At 37.2% G+C, this 17,096-nt stretch overlaps 1 protein-coding gene across 2 annotated transcripts in view; it reads left to right on the top strand.

Annotated features, from left to right (window-relative positions):
* The first annotated feature begins 369 nt into the window (after nt 1–369).
* Nucleotides 370–17,096, top strand: part of ARID4A (AT-rich interaction domain 4A) — a 58,590-nt gene continuing 41,863 nt past the window's right edge. The window contains exons 1-8 of one of the 2 annotated variants that reach the window (XM_067734626.1): nt 370–521; nt 1,606–1,662; nt 3,660–3,770; nt 5,830–5,895; nt 6,918–7,008; nt 15,078–15,157; nt 15,247–15,341; nt 16,589–16,721. In XM_067734626.1, the coding sequence (XP_067590727.1) occupies nt 1,657–1,662; nt 3,660–3,770; nt 5,830–5,895; nt 6,918–7,008; nt 15,078–15,157; nt 15,247–15,341; nt 16,589–16,721 (582 nt within the window). In that variant the 5' untranslated portion in view covers nt 370–521; nt 1,606–1,656. Of the gene's footprint in view, nt 522–997; nt 1,500–1,605; nt 1,663–3,659; nt 3,771–5,829; nt 5,896–6,917; nt 7,009–15,077; nt 15,158–15,246; nt 15,342–16,588; nt 16,722–17,096 lie in introns of those variants that run through there. The other variant, XM_067734631.1, reaches the window with a different exon arrangement.

Genomic DNA, 17,096 nt, shown 5'->3' with positions numbered 1-17,096 from the left:
GCAAGTCCTGGCCACAGCTCCGGGTTCGGTTTCCATGGGACACCCCACCGCCAATCCTCGTGCCGAACTGCTCTTCCTGACCCCGCAATTGACCAATCAGTGCTCAGTTAAGTACATCCGGAGTCGTCTTTACCAATCATTTTTCAGGACTTGCTTACTCAATACCTGATTCTCCAGTAACGTTAGTCTTCGGAGGCAGCCAATCATAAGTGGCAGATGTCCTACCTGCTGTTTTTCGCACCAATCCGTGAAGTTTCAGAGCTACATCCAATGAGGACGGCAGGTAGCGAGCTCCAATCCGAAACTCTTCGGCGTCATGAGCAGCCAATAGGAGTTCGTGTAGAAGCGAGTCTGCTCAACAGCTTGTTATTTGGTGGATTGTGGCAGTAAATCGGGCGAGTGGGGAACGGGGCGCAGGAACTGCCGCCGCGGCCGGGAGTGGTGCTGCCCGGACTGGGGCCCACGGGGGTCAGTGGGGCGGAGGACTCGGGGGCTGACAGCGCGCACTTCACCGGCAGTTGGTAGGTGGGGAGAAGAGAAGCGGGGGATACTGAATGGAAGAAGCGGCACTAGCAGCTGGTGCTGCTGCCCGGGGTCCCGGTGCAGTTGGAAGCTTTGGAGGTGGGGAGGGGGATGCTTGGCAAGCGGGGTGGCGAGCGCAGGGGAAGGGGCAAGTCGTGGAGCAGCGGCAGCAACTGCGGGAACAGCCGCCGCAGCTGCCTCGTCGGCCGCTTCCCCGGGTTCCCCGGGAAAATGGCTGTGGGCTGGCCGCGCCGCTAAGTTTGCTTCCGCGAGGCGAGGAGCGGGCTGCTTGGGGCAGCCGGCCCCCAACTCCCCAGTGCGTCCTCCCCCGTGGAGTCCGTGGTTGGACCCGAGGGACTGGGGGCTGGTACTGCTCTGGGTTGTACAAAAAGTTGAGGCGGGCGCGGGGAGGAGGCGGCGGCTGCCGCTGTGCGGCTCCCCTCCCCTCCCACACCCTGTCCGGGCCACCTCCCCTCCTTCTCTCCGCCCCCCCAGCCTTCTTCCCCTCGCGGGTCTTCCCTCCCTCGCGCGCCTCGGGGCTGAAGGCCACGGCCCCTGCCCCTTCGGGTGAAGAAGTGCTTCTCCTTTCTGATATGGTGCAGAGGAAAGGAAGGAGAGCAATGGCGCCGTGACACTCCGCTGCCGCCACCGCGGGCCCGGGGCGGGCGGAGGGGGCCGATCGGCGGAGGCGGGGCGCGGGCCGAAGTCGGGGTATCCGGGGGGCGGCTGAGCTCGGCGACCGCGCCTGTGGGGGGCCCGGGGAAGCCCAAACGGCGCCCTGCCCTTCTTCAGAGCGACCCGTCCTGGGGCTCTGAGTTGAGCATTCCGGGTCAAAGTGGCGAGCGAGGCGGGGGCGCGGTGGGCCGCTGGCGAACTCCGCGGCGGAACCCACTGCCCTTTGGCGCCCGTGGGGTTCTTGCCACCCCCTCGGCTCCTGCGTCCTGGCTGCCCTCGGAGGGGATCTTATCCCTTCCCTGGTGAGGGTTCTGCCCCTCCCCGCTGGCGTTTGTTTACTTTCTTTCCCCGGGTCGCTCCCCTCGTTGACTGATTCTGTGCCTGTCTTTCCCCTCCCCTTGGTTCCAGCGACGGAGAAGATAGCTCGTTGAGCTGGAACCCCACAGATCACCAGTGAAAATGAAGGTAAGTAGAGTCGACGCTGCTCGGAACCTCGTGCCCTGGACACTGACTGTCGTGAGGCCAGTGCTATGGAATGTCATTTTTTTGCTACTCAAAATTGATTCGTCTGCTGATCAGCGCTTTCTGAAAATGAGGACGTGTTGAATGGGTGAGAGATGATCATTGTGTCTAAATGCGGTCAGTTGGGCCCCTCTCCGAAGCAGTTAGCACTTTGGAAAGGCTGCTGCAGCCTTTCCATTGTTGTCCATTGGGCTAGTATTTTTAAACACTTCCTGTGTTGGCAGCGACCTTTGCAGAAGTAAAGCTTTTGTCCTGCTTTGGTTCTTTGGGGGATTTTTTGATTTTTTTTTTTTTTCTTCTCCAGTGCCAATGCGATTTTCTAAGGAAGGAATGTGTGGATTGTGTAAGGGAGATACCATTTCTTCTGGGGATAAAGTGAAATTTTGTGGGTAAAATATTTGAAGGTGAACTAAAACTAAGTATTATTATATATTATTATTATAACTAATAATACTTAATTTTAGTTCAGTAAATATTTTAAATGTATATCCAACCTAAAAAAAATTCTTCTGAAGACAACAAATATTGCAAACATCGTATGTGATGTTTAAAGGGAAAGGAAGGTATAACATCCTGCAGTTCCGTGGCATTGAATGTTTCAGGTCAGATATTTATTTGCAAAAAGTATTTCTTTTCAATTTGCGTTATTCGTAAATGCACTAACTTTAAACTTGATTCCTTACTCATTTACTCTTTCAGTGTATTAAGCTCTGAAATACAGGATTTTCCCAAACTTCCTCTTGCTTTCTTATCTCCTTGAAATGACAGTGTACCTTCTTTAATGTTAGTTGGGAAAACTTAATGAAAAATCATTTTCTACTTGAAAGTATTTCTCTAAAGTGTACACTGTCACCTTTGCACTTAGCATTGTTGAGTTGAGCTTTTATGAATACACTTAACTTTTGGAAAATATTCTTAAAATGACAGATTGAGATAGCAGTCATTCTGTTACTGTCAAGATTAAAATGAATGGTGAAGTGAAATTTCTCACATCTTTCCATGTATCATTCTGATCACGGACATTTGCTAAAAGTAGGTATTTCTTTGTGAAACTTTTTTTTTTTAAATATACCAAGAAGATTAATATTGATAAACTAGGTACAGCTACCCTCAGTTCACATCTCTGCATTCATCAGTTAATTTAGATTTAAAGCTTTAAAATGCAGCTTTTAGCCAATGATTTTTCTAAATGCTCTCCTTATCAAAAGGCTTCATTTATTATCTGTACAGTTATTATGTATCCAAAAACAGTTGCCTTTATGTAGCTATATTCATAAACATTTGGGCTTCCCTGGTGGTGCAGTGGTTGAGAGTCCGCCTGCCAATGCAGGGGACGCGGGTTCATGCCCTGGTCTGGGAGAAGATCCCACATGCCGCGGAGCGGCTGGGCCTGTGAGCCATGGCCGCTGGGCCTGCGTGTCCAGAGCCTGTGCTCCGCAACGGGAGAGGCCAGAACAGTGAGAGGCCCGCGTACCGCAAACAAAACAAAACAAAACACATTTAATTATGTATTTGTTAGTGTTAATTTTAATAGCAATATTTCTTTTAATTTGAAAACAAAATTTCAGGAGGCCATAACTGACTAACTTAAAGTTTTATGAGACACTAAAAATAAATATACCTTTTCTGGATTTTTAAATTTTTTCATTTCTTAAATATATTATAAAATTGTTGAATCATTTTGTATCTGAATGAAAAAATATTATATTTCCTACTGATACTTTCTAGTTACAATTTAAATTGTTTTATGTTTTCGCGATATAGTTTATAAAGGATTGCTAATAAAGTGCTTTAGGGATATTTTTCAAATTATCAATGATACTAATAAGCAAATAATGTTAATGTTCTTATTACTTGAAATACAGAACCTTTTGATGGGACTTGGGGTTGGAGTAGGGGAAAATAGTAGTGACATTCATATTGTATGTTCCTTTCATCAGGCGGCGGATGAGCCTGCCTACCTGACAGTGGGAACTGATGTCAGTGCCAAGTACCGAGGTGCCTTCTGTGAGGCAAAAATTAAGACTGTGAAAAGGCTGGTAAAAGTTAAGGTAATTTTTTTTTTAATGGAACAGCTTTATTAACTCGATTGAAGAGAGTTAGGGATGGAATTCGGAGACTACAAATCAACATTTTATTTACTGAACTATTACTTCACTTCATGAATCATTACTATGTGAAAGCACTGTTATATACAAAACTATAGGAAAAGCACATTAAGAATTGGGAAATAAAGAACTCAAGATGAGAAATTATTCCAAGTGCTTCCATGAAATACCATACTCATGATACTTCCCATCATTTGGATCTTTCCTGTTTGCGGTAGCATGCTTACTTAGGCTATAATCTATTTTCTCTCCTTTCATATTATTCAGGTAGCGATGATTTCAAGTGATTAGAAAAAACAATAGATTACTAAAAACAAAACAGTGGGAATTATCATTTCAAGACAGCGATAAAAATGACTTAAGAATTTTATCCTAAGATAATTTTAAGATGCTTTTGTGACCAGAAAAAAAGTTATTGATTGCTGTACAATATTTGGAAGTACAGAAAAGTACTGAAGGATTAAAAGCCATAGTTGACCTCAGAAATCCTACTATTATCATTTTGTGTTTACTCCTAGTAATTTTTCTATATAAATGCTTTTAATAATCTTAGTTACTTAGACTACAAAGGTAATCCATGCTTATTATAAACTTTTTAACATTGTGGAACTGTATAATGAAGTTCATGGAGGTCCTCTGTGATATTACTCCAAAGAGCCTTTATGTGTTCTACCAAATTTTGTGCTGTGCCTTTCAGTAACAGTGTTGATGTTATTATTATCATTGGATCATTCTGTACTTTCAGTTTTGCAATTTGCTTTTCACTTACATATGTGATCCTTTCCTACAAAAATTAAGCACCCTGGAAGGAGGAAATGTTTGCTTTGTTCTGTTCACAATACCTAGAGCAGTGCCTTATAAACAGGGGGCGCTCAGAATGTGTTGAATGAATAAGTGAACAGTGGACCCAGGACCAGCAGCATCAGTCTCACCTGAGAACTGGTTTAAAATGCAAATTCTCAGGCCCCCACCCCAGACAAACTGAGTCAGAAACACTGAGGATGGGGTCCTATGATTGTGTTATAACAAGCCCTTCAAGTGTTTCTGATGCATGTTGAAGTTTGAGAACCATTAAACTAGAGGAGTGTGATTTGTGTGGTAGACAAATAGATTTATCTATGATTATTATAAACTTTGTTTAAATTTCCATCTGCTGGTGAAACTTTTCTTCGAGTATTCTTAGGATATCATTTGACATTCATTTCTTCCTTGTTTCATATAGCCTTTTTACTATGTCAGCTATACAGGATTTCCTTACTAAATATTTACTTGGAATTCTTTGAGAATTTTAACTTTTTGTTAGTATTGTGGCTCTTTGTAGATTAATTTATTTAATTTAAAATCAATACAGTGATTGTCTGGGGAGGTCTTATACATAAATTACCTAGAATTTGAAGTTTCCCCTTATTTGGGTACATGCTTCCTTTCCGTCTCCCTCTCCCATTCTCCCTCTCTCTTAATAGAGCAGGTTACCTTATATATGTGGGAGGATCTGTAGTAGAAGGGAGCACTTATTTGTGACTGAATTGCATATCAGATTATTATTTAGGTTTACTTTATAAAGGACCAGAAGACTTCTGGTTTTAATTTGTTTACCTTGCATGTAGGCAATAAAGTTTGATGCTGTTTTTTTTTAAATATACTTGGCGACGGAACCTTTATGACTAGTTGATAAAAAGCAATGAAGGCCATTTTAAAGTTTTACAATAATCACTACAGATTATAAACCTTTTATAGTCAATTCAGCAAACATTTATTAAGTGCCTGTAATATGTATTGACACTTGCTAACTGCTGGAGATATAGTGAGAAGGAGGACTCCAGCCCTCAAGGAGCTCACAGTTAGTGAGAGAGACAATAAATGTAAATACAATGGAATAAGTATTATACCAGAGGTAACTCCAGGATGCTAAGAAAGTATAAAGACATTTTTGTTACACTATTACCATAAATGTACTGTTTTAAAAGTAACATGCAAACTATTGTGCAAAAATGTTTTTTAGGTACTCCTGAAACAGGATAATACTACACAATTGGTGCAAGATGACCAAGTAAAGGGTCCTTTAAGAGTACGTATTTTGTACAGTTTACAGTCTGAAATGATGAATCGTAAATTCATACAGTGATTTATTGGATTTTATATTTGTAGATACACTTTTAAAATGTTAAAAAATGTTAATCAGAAAACAAAATTACAAATAACGTGTTGTAGAGTTAGTATAAATTACAATATTACAATGGCTGTATCCTTAGTTAAAGAATGTTAAACATCTTACAGAAGGATAATTTAATATATGTGGACATGAGTTTCAGCTACCTTTTGTTCTGAATTCTTGGACTGAATACTACATTTTGTTTTTCATATTGTTGCCACAGGTGTTTAGCTTGATAAGTGTAATATACCAGTATCATAAGTCTGAATCTTCTGTTTTTCTAACTTACCAAGTAAACTATGTTGACTTAATAGTTCAATTTAATGAATACCTACATTATGTTTTCCATCCATTTCTGGCCATTTGTTTATGTTATAAATCTTCATTATGTCAGAGTACCACTTCGGTTAATATCTGATATACAAAGGTCTGGAAGCTGAAAGAAGGTCAACTGGTCCATCCCTCTCTCTCCAGGTGAACCTTTATCTAAAAGGTCCCTTAAATACAAATGCTGAATCCAATATTCAATATTTACATGAAAGAAAATTGAAGCTGTTTTTGCTGTCCTATGGTGTTTTGGTTCTTACATTCCACAATTTTCTTGAAGGCAGTATCATGTAGTAAAAAAAAGCTCTGAAATGAGACTTAAAAGACTGGGTTCTCATCCTGGACTCTTTGCAAATTATTCTCTCTTCCTAAACCACAATTTCCAACACGTAAAATAGGGGTAATAATAGCTATCTTACTTAAGCCTAAGCATTTTGAGACTTGAATTGCATGGTAAATGTATGAACACTATAAATGATAAAGATCTAAGCCAATGTAAGGTATAATTACCATAAATAGATATATTTTTTTAACCCAGGTCATATAGTTGGTACGAGTGATTTGGTTTGTTTGTTTAAATTTGGTGATGAAATTTCGATTTTTTGTTTTAGGTTGGAGCCATTGTTGAAACAAGGACATCTGATGGATCCTTTCAGGAAGCTGTTATCAGCAAGTTGACAGATGCTAGTTGGTATACTGTGGGTAGGTAGTTAGGTAATTTAATATAGAGGATTTAATTTGCGGGTTTCATATCTATCTCTCTGTTTTGTAAATTCATTGAATCATTACCTTGGCAGAGAAGTATGTATTCTTTCCTGTCAATTTACTTGATATAGACAGCTAAAATTTTAATGACACCCTGATGGTAAAAAAAAAACCCAATTATCTCTTTATAGTAACTTGGCCACTTATGGCTATTTCATCCAAGAATGTACTTCTTTTTTAGGTTATCTTGATATTTCCCTTCAAGAAAGTTAAATTATATGGTTATTTTTCTTGCGTTAGAAAAGTCAATACAACTTAGTATTGTAAGTCATCAGACTTTTAAACTTTTTCTGGAATTACAATTAAAATTGCATAGTTGCAGTCTTTTTTTGTATTGCTGCCTATTCTATATAAGGGTGCTATAGATATTACCACAGAATTTACAGACTAAAAAAATTTGGGCCAGAGTAGATTCAAGCCTAGGTGATCATAGCTTAATTTTTGATTTTCAGTGCAGTCAGGACTCTCTTAGTAACACCTTTCACGAAAGATATATATGCTGCTAATGTGAATTCATTCTTAACATTTCATGCATAAGCTTATACTGGCTTTAAAAAACTTTACTGTAGTGAGTAGCAACAAGTGTCACAGTGCATGTAAATGAAAACCTAAATGTAGTACCTATATTGTTGCTGTCATTATGTTGATGAGAATAGCAATAATTAAGATTTCCAAGTCTCCTCTCATTACTTTCAGACTACACAGTCCTGTGGATAACATCCAATCGTTGGCTTTACACTGAACATCTATAGCATTATTTGGTTTTTACATTTATGTCTTGGTATAAAAGATATAATTATAGTGTTGTGGTTTCCTTGCAGAAGGTAAAGAAATGACCCTTTAGGTTTATTTTTAGTTTACTTGATTTGTTGCTTTGGGTAAACATCATTCATCTGTAGTTGATGCTCAAAGCTGTGAAGAACACGCTTTGGTTGAAAATTGTACTTCCTGTGTCTTACTCTGTGGCTTCTATTAGTAGTAGCAATGTGCTGTATGTACCTAATATTTTCTAACGATTTTTATTCTTAGACCTCCTACAAGTTGGTGTTGGTTCACAATAGTGCTATTATTCTGAACTATACATATATATATATATTTTTTTTTTTTTTTTTTTGGCGGTACGCGGGCCTCTCACTGTTGTGGTCTCTCCCGTTGCGGAGCACAGGCTCGGGACGCGCAGGCTCAGCGGCCATGGCTCACGGGCCCAGCCACTCCGCAGCATGTGGGATCTTCCCAGACCCGGGCACGAACCCCTGTCCCCTGCATCGGCAGGTGGACTGTCAACCACTGCGCCACCAGGGAAGCCCTGAACTATATATTTTTAGGAGGCTTAATTGTAACTGTTGATAGTTGTTAGAGATTTAAAAACTAAGCTTAAACTTAACTGTTAGATTTTAAGTGGATACAATTTTGCTATATTAAACAAAGCAGTGGTAAAAATTACAGGAGTTGATGTGTGCAGACTCATGGGAAATAATATGATGCATGTTTGAATACTAACATGCATCCTGTTTGGTGTCCAATATCAAGGTTACATTCACAATACTTGTGAAGTTTTCCTGATGTAATGCTTACACTTCTGCAGCAGCAATACTTTTCAGGTTTTCACATTTTGGATTTTCTGCACCCCAGAATAATCCTTCATTTATGAATAGCAATCTCTGTCCTTTACCTGAATGGCACTTTAGTATTGATGAAAACTAGTTGCTACTTAGCATTCTTTGTGGTGATTTTCTTTGATAGACAATAACAGAAGAAATTGTATAATTCTTGTTCTCAAAGAGCTTAGAATCTTAATTGCATATGGTTCATATATTAAGCATTAATGTACATAAGAATCACTTGGTGCTCATTTGAAAAAAAAAGGATTTGAGGACCCCAAATCTCTCTAATTTAGTAGGTCTGGGATGGCAACCCAAGAATCTGTTTTATAAGCACATTGGCTGAATATAATGCAGTTAGTACACACTTAGAAAAACAGACCACATTTGTAGAAACAGAGACCAATTAGGGGAGAAGAATCCAAAATACTTAAAATTTTTGCATCTGTGTAATGAGAGACAGTGACCAAAAAATTTTAAGATGTTAAGAGGCACTATTCTCGTAAGTATTAAGAGAATTAAGTATATTCTCTTATTCTCTTTATAGCACTCTGCTATAAAGAATGTTTAGGTGTTGAAGGATGTAGGCCACATAAAGAATGATCCTTATTAAAAGATGGCAAAATAAAATGTGTGATCTCTCACAGGTCACGAACTTTCTATAATTTTCTTTAATTGAGTGACGACTTAATTGCTCTTTTCTGGATTTTTTCTTGATTTCTAATTCCTAGCAAAGTGTTATATAGGTAGAATCAGAAAGTATTCAAAGTATTGTTAATGGTCTTGATGTTTCTTGATTTTAAAAGAACTTGAAATTATGTCAGGCTCTTAAAAATGAAACAAAAGGGGATACCATACTGCTGATTTGGATTAAATAGGAGTTATAATTATCAGTGATCAAAAGTTATCTGAGAAACTGTTATTAACTCCTTATATAATATAGGTATTAATTTTTCATATTATAGCTGAATGATCAATTTTGAAAAAGATTATGGATCTAATATAACTCAATTAAAAAAAATCTAATAATACCTTGCCCTCTAGTGTTGAACAACAAATAGCACCAGTTCATGGATTTTTATGTTTTTTGAGACTTTGAAATATTTCCCCTTCCTATCATAAAACAATGCTTCCTAGTAGCTTATTCATTTGGCAGTTCTTTTGCTTGCATTAAAGATAAGGAATCTGTAATGTATGGAAGTATATTGTTATCTGTCCAGCCGTTCAGAAGATACCAAAATTGGGATTAGAATTCATATCTCCACTTGAATGTTGCCTTTAATTCCTGACAAATACAACTGTCAGTAAGACATTCTAAAACTGTTTTTCTTTTGCTTTGTTAGAATATAAAAATAACACATGGTATTTGAAAAATAAGAAAAATGTAAAGGAGAAAGTTGCTTTTAATTTAAATAATTTATATATAAATGTACATAAACACATCATATATCAAGTTTAACAGAAATATTTTCGATCATTGATATATTGTGACAAATGCTTTTTAAGTTTCTGGATTTTTTTCATACCTTCTTATTATTTTGCACATCAGTTTGATCAGATCTCATGGAAATTCTAAGTTAAAGGAGTAGAGGAGGGTTACATTAACCTGGTGAATGGACTGACTTTTGTAGAATGTACTGTAGGCTTATAAGGCTTTTAATTTGATTAGAACTGCTTATGACAAATGTTGTTATAACCAGAATCAACCACAAAATGTTTTCAAAGCCAAATGGTTATTCCCCTGACTAGAAAATCATTCATTAAGAAAAAAAGTACTAAGTAACAAATCTATTTAGTCCTGTGATAGGCTTTAACCCATTGTTTAAGTAGCCTTCTGTAAGACTTAACATCTCATGATATTTTGTTAACATAATTATACATTTGAATGTTAATTTCTTAAATTTCCAGATTCCTGAAGTTTTTGATCTTAGCTGCTGAGGGGCTTCTATAGTTATCACAGATGATTTTATGAGCAACAGAACTATTGGTTTTACCTAGGGTATGCATATATTTTTAATTTTAAAGTTTTTACTGTATCACGTGAAATGTTTTGTTAATTGTTACCGATATAAGCAGATATAACAATAATACTTATTTTCACCAAGTCAGAATTCTTTTTTTTGTCTGTTTTTTGTTTATTAACAAGATAAAGTTTGAGGGTTTTAAAAAAATTAATTTTTATTATTGAAATATAGTTGATTTACAGTGTTGTGTTAATTTCTGCTGTATAGCAAAGTGATTCAGTTAGACATATGTATACATTCTTTTTAATATTCTTTTCTATTATGGTTTATCACAGGATATTGAATATAGTTCCCTGTTCTATACAGTAGGACCTTGTTGTTTATCAAGTTAGAATTCTTAAACTCTCTTCCCAGTGTTCATTTTATGCCTCTGTTTCTTACCTGTTTGTTAATTCATTTTGATCCCCCCTTAACTAAATTGTAGCTCATAGATGAACCTTCTAATTCTCAATTTCTTTATCTATAAAAGGAAGATAGTGATTCCGACCCTGTAGAGTCTGCTGTGAGGATTAGGGCATAGTAGAAGCTTAATAAGTAATAGCCAATTATATCTTTGGATAGATAAAGTTAATTTACTGTTGTTATTATCTTATTATTCTCCAGCATCTAACAGTGCTATGATAACAGGTAAATCTTTTGTATTTAGTAGTTAGATTAGATCCCTTTTACTTTTGTTTCTTTGAATTCTAATAGTTTAGGGTCAGTCTTTGTTTCCATTAGCATTATTTTGTCTAGTACGATTAATGTTATAGAGAGAGTCTTAGCTTTGTCATTGTCCTCAAATTAGGTTTTAGAATTTTTATGTAATATACTAACAGAGATACAACTTTTGTAGTATCTGCTCTCTTGCACTCAGTGAATGATCTATTCAAATGCCATTTTTGGCAAGTATAAGACATTTCATATCTTATAATTACTAAATCCTTATACTCTGACTTTTTTTCTCTTGGCGTGCTGTAGTATACACCTTGAACCAAAAATAAGCTTAATATACTATACACACACCAGTTAATTATTTCACTCTTATCAAAATGCTAGAGTCAGTGTTCAATGCCTTCAAATTATGTGTTCTTTAAGATGATATTTCTAACATGGAAGTTATAGAGGAAACTTTTTGTTTTTGGCTGCACCGCATGGCGTGTGAGATCTTAGTTCCCTAACCTGGGGTTGAACCTAGGCTCTTGACAGTTAGAGTGCAGAGTCCTAACCACTGGACTGCCAGGGAATTCCCTAGAGGAAACTTTTTTTTTTCTTGCGTTATGCGGGCCTCTCACTGTTGTGGCCTCTCCCATTGCAGAGCACAGGCTCGGGACGCGCAGGCTCAGCGGCCATGGCTCACAGGCCTAGCCGCTCCGCGGCATGTGGGATCTTCCCGAGCTGGGGCACGAACTCGTGTCCCCTGCATTGGCAGGCGGACTCACACTGCGCCACCAGGGAAGCCCGAGGAAACTTTTTTTAATCAATTTATTTTATTTATTTATTTATTTATTTATGGCTGCGTTGGGTCTTCCTTGCAGTGTGCGGGCTTCTCATTGTGGTGGCTTCTCTTGTTGCGGAGCACGGGCTCTAGGTGCGCGGGTTTCAGTAGTTGTGGCTTGTGGGCTCTAGAGCACAGGCTCAGTAGTTGTGGCGCGTGGACTTAGTTGCTGCGCGGCATGCGGGATCTTCCCAGCCCAGGGCTCAATTCAGTGTCCCCTGCACTGGCAGGCGGATTCTTAACCACTGCGCCACCAGGGAAGCCCTAGATGGAACTTCTTAATGATTTTGATAATCAGGGATGTCATGATTAAATAGGTCCACTATGTTGTCAAGTTTTCTGTTTGTCTTTCAGAAAATCTTGAGAAGTTATATGGCTCAACAAACTTGTATAAAGTACTCAAATACATACCTTTGTATAGTTTTATGAATTAAAAAAAATTCTTAAAAATATTTTTTAAGAGAAACAGAGAAAATTCTGTTTCTCTTTGTTCACTTGAAGTTGGAAGGGGTTCGGTTCCTGTGAAAAAATGTAAAACGCTTATTTGTACCACAATTGACTTTGGTCCTTACCTTATTTCTAACCATGGTAAAATTGTGTTGAAGTGAGATTAATTTTTTCCTTCAAAAATCTGATATATTTTCAAGGTGAATATTTTAGAAAAACAAGAACTCAGAATGTTAAATTGTTGAAATTTCTCATCAGAGCATTTTGATTTGGGGCTGCCATTGATTAATAATAAAACCTTGTGGAAAAGATTTTGTTGCGTAAATTTGATATTAGTGATTTGTCTTATAGTCTCATTTTCCTTCCTCACATCTCTACCACTTAAATGTGGTGTATATAGTGTATATGTGCGTGTCCAGTGTCACCGTCTTTGCTATTGTAGGCATTAAGGAAAATTGGAACTTTTAAGTTTTATTCTTTAGCATACTTATGGACATTAATAATAACATGAAAAATTATTTTAAGTTTGGTATGATAATTTCATGATTTTGAATTTTTCAAAGAGCAGTGGTTTATCAGACTCGATGACACCATATAAATCATAATTGTGATACAAATGTTTAAAGCAGTGTTAATCAAGTGTAGATTGGTGATGTAATTGTTGGAGGATGTTGTGTTTTATCCTGTCATTGTGTCTGCAGGTGGTCATTAATTTCTGCATCATTGACAGTGTATAACACAGATGATTTTGCGGAATCATTATGGTTCTTTAAATATGTGCACCAGGAGCTTTTAATATTCTCTGCATTGTCTCCTGCATGTAAGAGAACCTAAACTAGGTGTCTTTAGTCTAAGAGAAGGAACTGACTGAGGTGGATAAATATTGAAGAAGTTGAGTACTCTTACATAGTTAAGTTTCTACCGTGAAAAAAGTTTATGATTCAAAGGCAAAGTTTTTGCTAATAAAGCAGCCCTTTAAAAAAAATTCAGGATTGTAATTATATAGGTAACAAGGTAAAGATTTTAAGATATTAAATCAAGATAATGTAGAATTTTCCTTTCTTAACATTAATATATTCTGTTAAATTGGAAAAATATTAAAAAATTGGAAAACATGTAGAATTATAAAAATTAGGATTAAATCTTAAAATAATAATCACTTTTGTTTATGTATGCTTTCCTGTGTATGTGCTTTTTCCATAATATATATAAACATTTGTTGATGTGTATATGCATTTTAAGTATCAGAGGTAAGGATTCTGTCTTCTTGTATTTTATTTTTTCAAAATGCTGGGCATCAGATATCTTCTGAAAAAATTTTCTTTGTGAATATTAGATGGTAAAATCAGAGTACCTTTCTAGAAAATTAAACCTTAGGGAGGGTAGGAGAGAGGGAGACGCAAGAGGGAAGAGATATGGGAACATATGTATATGTATAACTGATTCACTTTGTTATAAAGCAGAAACTAACACACCATTGTAAAGCAATTATGCCTCAATAAAGATGTTAAAAAAAAACCCTATAAAATTATCAAAATAATATATATAGCTAGATATATGAAGAGCATTGGTGGTAAATAGTTAAATTCCTTGCCCCCATTTTCTTGAAATATTTACACATAGTTTCCAAGTAGTATTTCTTTTAAATGTAGTAGAAATAAAAACTTGAGAAAGCTTCTGTGCAATTATGACTTATTTTTTAGAATTAAAAAAATTCTCTTTCTGGTGTTTAAACTTTTATTTCTAAACTTCTTGCATCCTCCTCTAGCAAAAGAAACAAGTTGAATCTTATGACTTTAGAATTTGGCAGCCAGTACTTCTGTTGTATTAGGTTATCATGCAAATAAGTAGAAGCAGTAGAATGAACCAACAGCATTACGAGCAGTCAGGCAGTTTCTGGACATTAGAGATACTCCATTGATAACTGTTGCGAAAAAACCCATAATACTTTTTTTTTTTTCCTGTACGCGGGCCTCTTACCGCTGTGGCCTCCCCCGTTGCGGAGCAGAGGCTCCGGACGCGCAGGCTCAGCGGCCATGGCTCACGGGCCCAGCCGCTCCGCGGCATGTGGGATCTTCTGGACCAGGTCACGAACCCGCGCCCCCTGCATCAGCAGGCGGACTCCCAACCACTGCGCACCAGGGAAACCCCTACTTCTTTTTTTAAAACCAGGTTTTTGCTCGTTCTTCTAAAATTAAAGGTAATTTAATATCTGTGCTTTGACTAGGTTGCTCATGGTTTAAGAAGGTCGTTCTGTAGTGATAGAGATTGAAAAAGTGAATGGAGACACTTAAGCAGTTTGGGGCAGCCCTTAACCTGTGTTTGTTTGGTATCTATAGAATGAAAAATGTGTGTAAATTTTAAAAGGTTTTGAAGCGTAACTAACAATGGTTCTTAAGCTCCAGGTAAATAGCAATAAGTGTGCATAAATTCTCTGATATTTTCTGCCTATTGCAGTGTTTGATGATGGTGATGAGAGAACATTGAGACGTACCTCACTATGCTTAAAAGGAGAGAGACATTTTGCTGAGAGTGAGGTAGGGTAACATGGATGGACTTTTAAAATTGAACAACAGCTACTAATGTAGAAGCAAAAAGTGATTTAATTTGTCTGTTTCTTATCCAGACTCTTGACCAGCTTCCATTAACAAATCCAGAGCATTTTGGAACTCCAGTAATTGCAAAGAAGACGAACAGAGGAAGGAGGTCCTCTCTGCCTGTGTGAGTGTTTTCATGTACAGTAACATTACAATTATCACGACATTAAATAAGTGGTTTTTCTACGGTGGTGAAATTTGTTTGGGTGGCCTTTCCACAGCATCTTGTATCCTTGTTTTAGACATTTTACCCTGAGTAGACTTTGTTCTTAATTCTTGGACAAAGTAATAGGAATAATGATCTCAACCCCTTTTTAAAAAAGGCTATTTTTGTTTTGAGTTACTTTGCCAGATTCCTTAATTGATAGGATTATTTTGCTATGTTATGTGCGTATATGTGTTTTCTTAGCCTTCTTATTTCAAAAACATTTCAAGTTTAAAAATTGTAAGAATAATACAATAAACTTTCATATACTCATCATCCAGATTCACTAAATTATTAAAACTTTTTGACACATTTGCTTTATCATTTCCTGTCTTTATATACATATATTATAATTATTTTTTATTTAATAATAATTTTAACTGGCTGAACCATTTAAGAGGAAGTTGCAAGCATCATGACTTCTTACCCCTAAATAGTTTATGTAAGAACAGGGACATTCTCTTATATAATCGAAGTATGGTTATCAAATTCAGAATAGATAACATTGATAGAATGCTATTATCTGACAATATATAATACATATTTCAGATTTTGCCAGTTGTCCCAATAATAGCCTTTATACCATCGCCTGATTCCAGGATTCAATCCAAGATCATGCATTGCATTTAGTTTACGTGGTTCTTAAGTCTCCTTTAATCTAGAAAAGTTCCTCAGCCTTTTTTTGTCTTTTCATGACAGTGACATTTTTGAAGAGTACAGGCCAATTGTTTTGTAGATTTTTCCTCATTGTGGCCTTGTCTGATTGTTTAGTTATCCAGATAGGTTATCTAAATAAACCTCCTGATGTGTTTGGTGAGATCTTTTCCTAACCTGTTGGAGAATTAGAGTTATATTATCTGGAACCTGGCATACATAAAAAGTGGAAGGGCAATCTCTTAAACTGTATTTGGCACAGTGAATACTTCCTGGTGATATAGGTTTTCTGTCCCAGCCAGTGGTTGGCATGAGAGTCTAAGTCCAGGTCCTCACTGATCTAGTGAACTGGACTCAGAGTTATCATGGACAGCGCAGGACTACCCCTTTAGGGCTAGGGAAGTATCCATTTCTTCAATTCCGACTTGAATGAAGAGGCTACTACCCTGGGGTAATGACTGTATCAAAAATGGTTGATGTTAAGATTATGATAAAGTTATTCTAACTTTTAGTAACGAAGATGAAAAAGAAGATGAAAGTAGTGAAGAGGAAGATGAAGATAAGCGACGTCTCAATGATGAATTATTAGGAAAAGTTGTAAGTGTGGTATCTACATCTGAGAAGAGTGAATGGTATCCTGCTTTGGTAAGTATGGTTTCTTTGCAGAGTTAATTAACCATTTAAAGTATTTGTTTAACATGGATTTTAAGAAAGCATTTAAAATATTTTGAGAGTGTTACACAAATTTAGTTTGGACTTTATTGCAAAATTGAGCAGTCCTACTCAGGTCCCACATTCTTCACTGTCTTCTTTTGTTATTTCCTTTCTTTAATTCTCTGTAACCAAGTATTTATTGAGATCTTTCAGTTTTTCCTTCAAAATGTGTCCAGTGGTCTGTGTTTACTCTGTTCCCATCACCTTTTTCACCTGATGTATAGTACCTACCACCAGCTTCTCTTAACTTGATGCCTGAATGCTTTCTTTACTAAATTCAGACTTATTTTCTAGAAGTAACTTTTA

Source organism: Pseudorca crassidens, chromosome 1, assembly GCF_039906515.1.
Source record: "Pseudorca crassidens isolate mPseCra1 chromosome 1, mPseCra1.hap1, whole genome shotgun sequence".
Classification (NCBI taxonomy): Eukaryota; Metazoa; Chordata; class Mammalia; order Artiodactyla; family Delphinidae; genus Pseudorca; species Pseudorca crassidens.
This window is presented reverse-complemented; position numbering and strand designations above follow the sequence as displayed.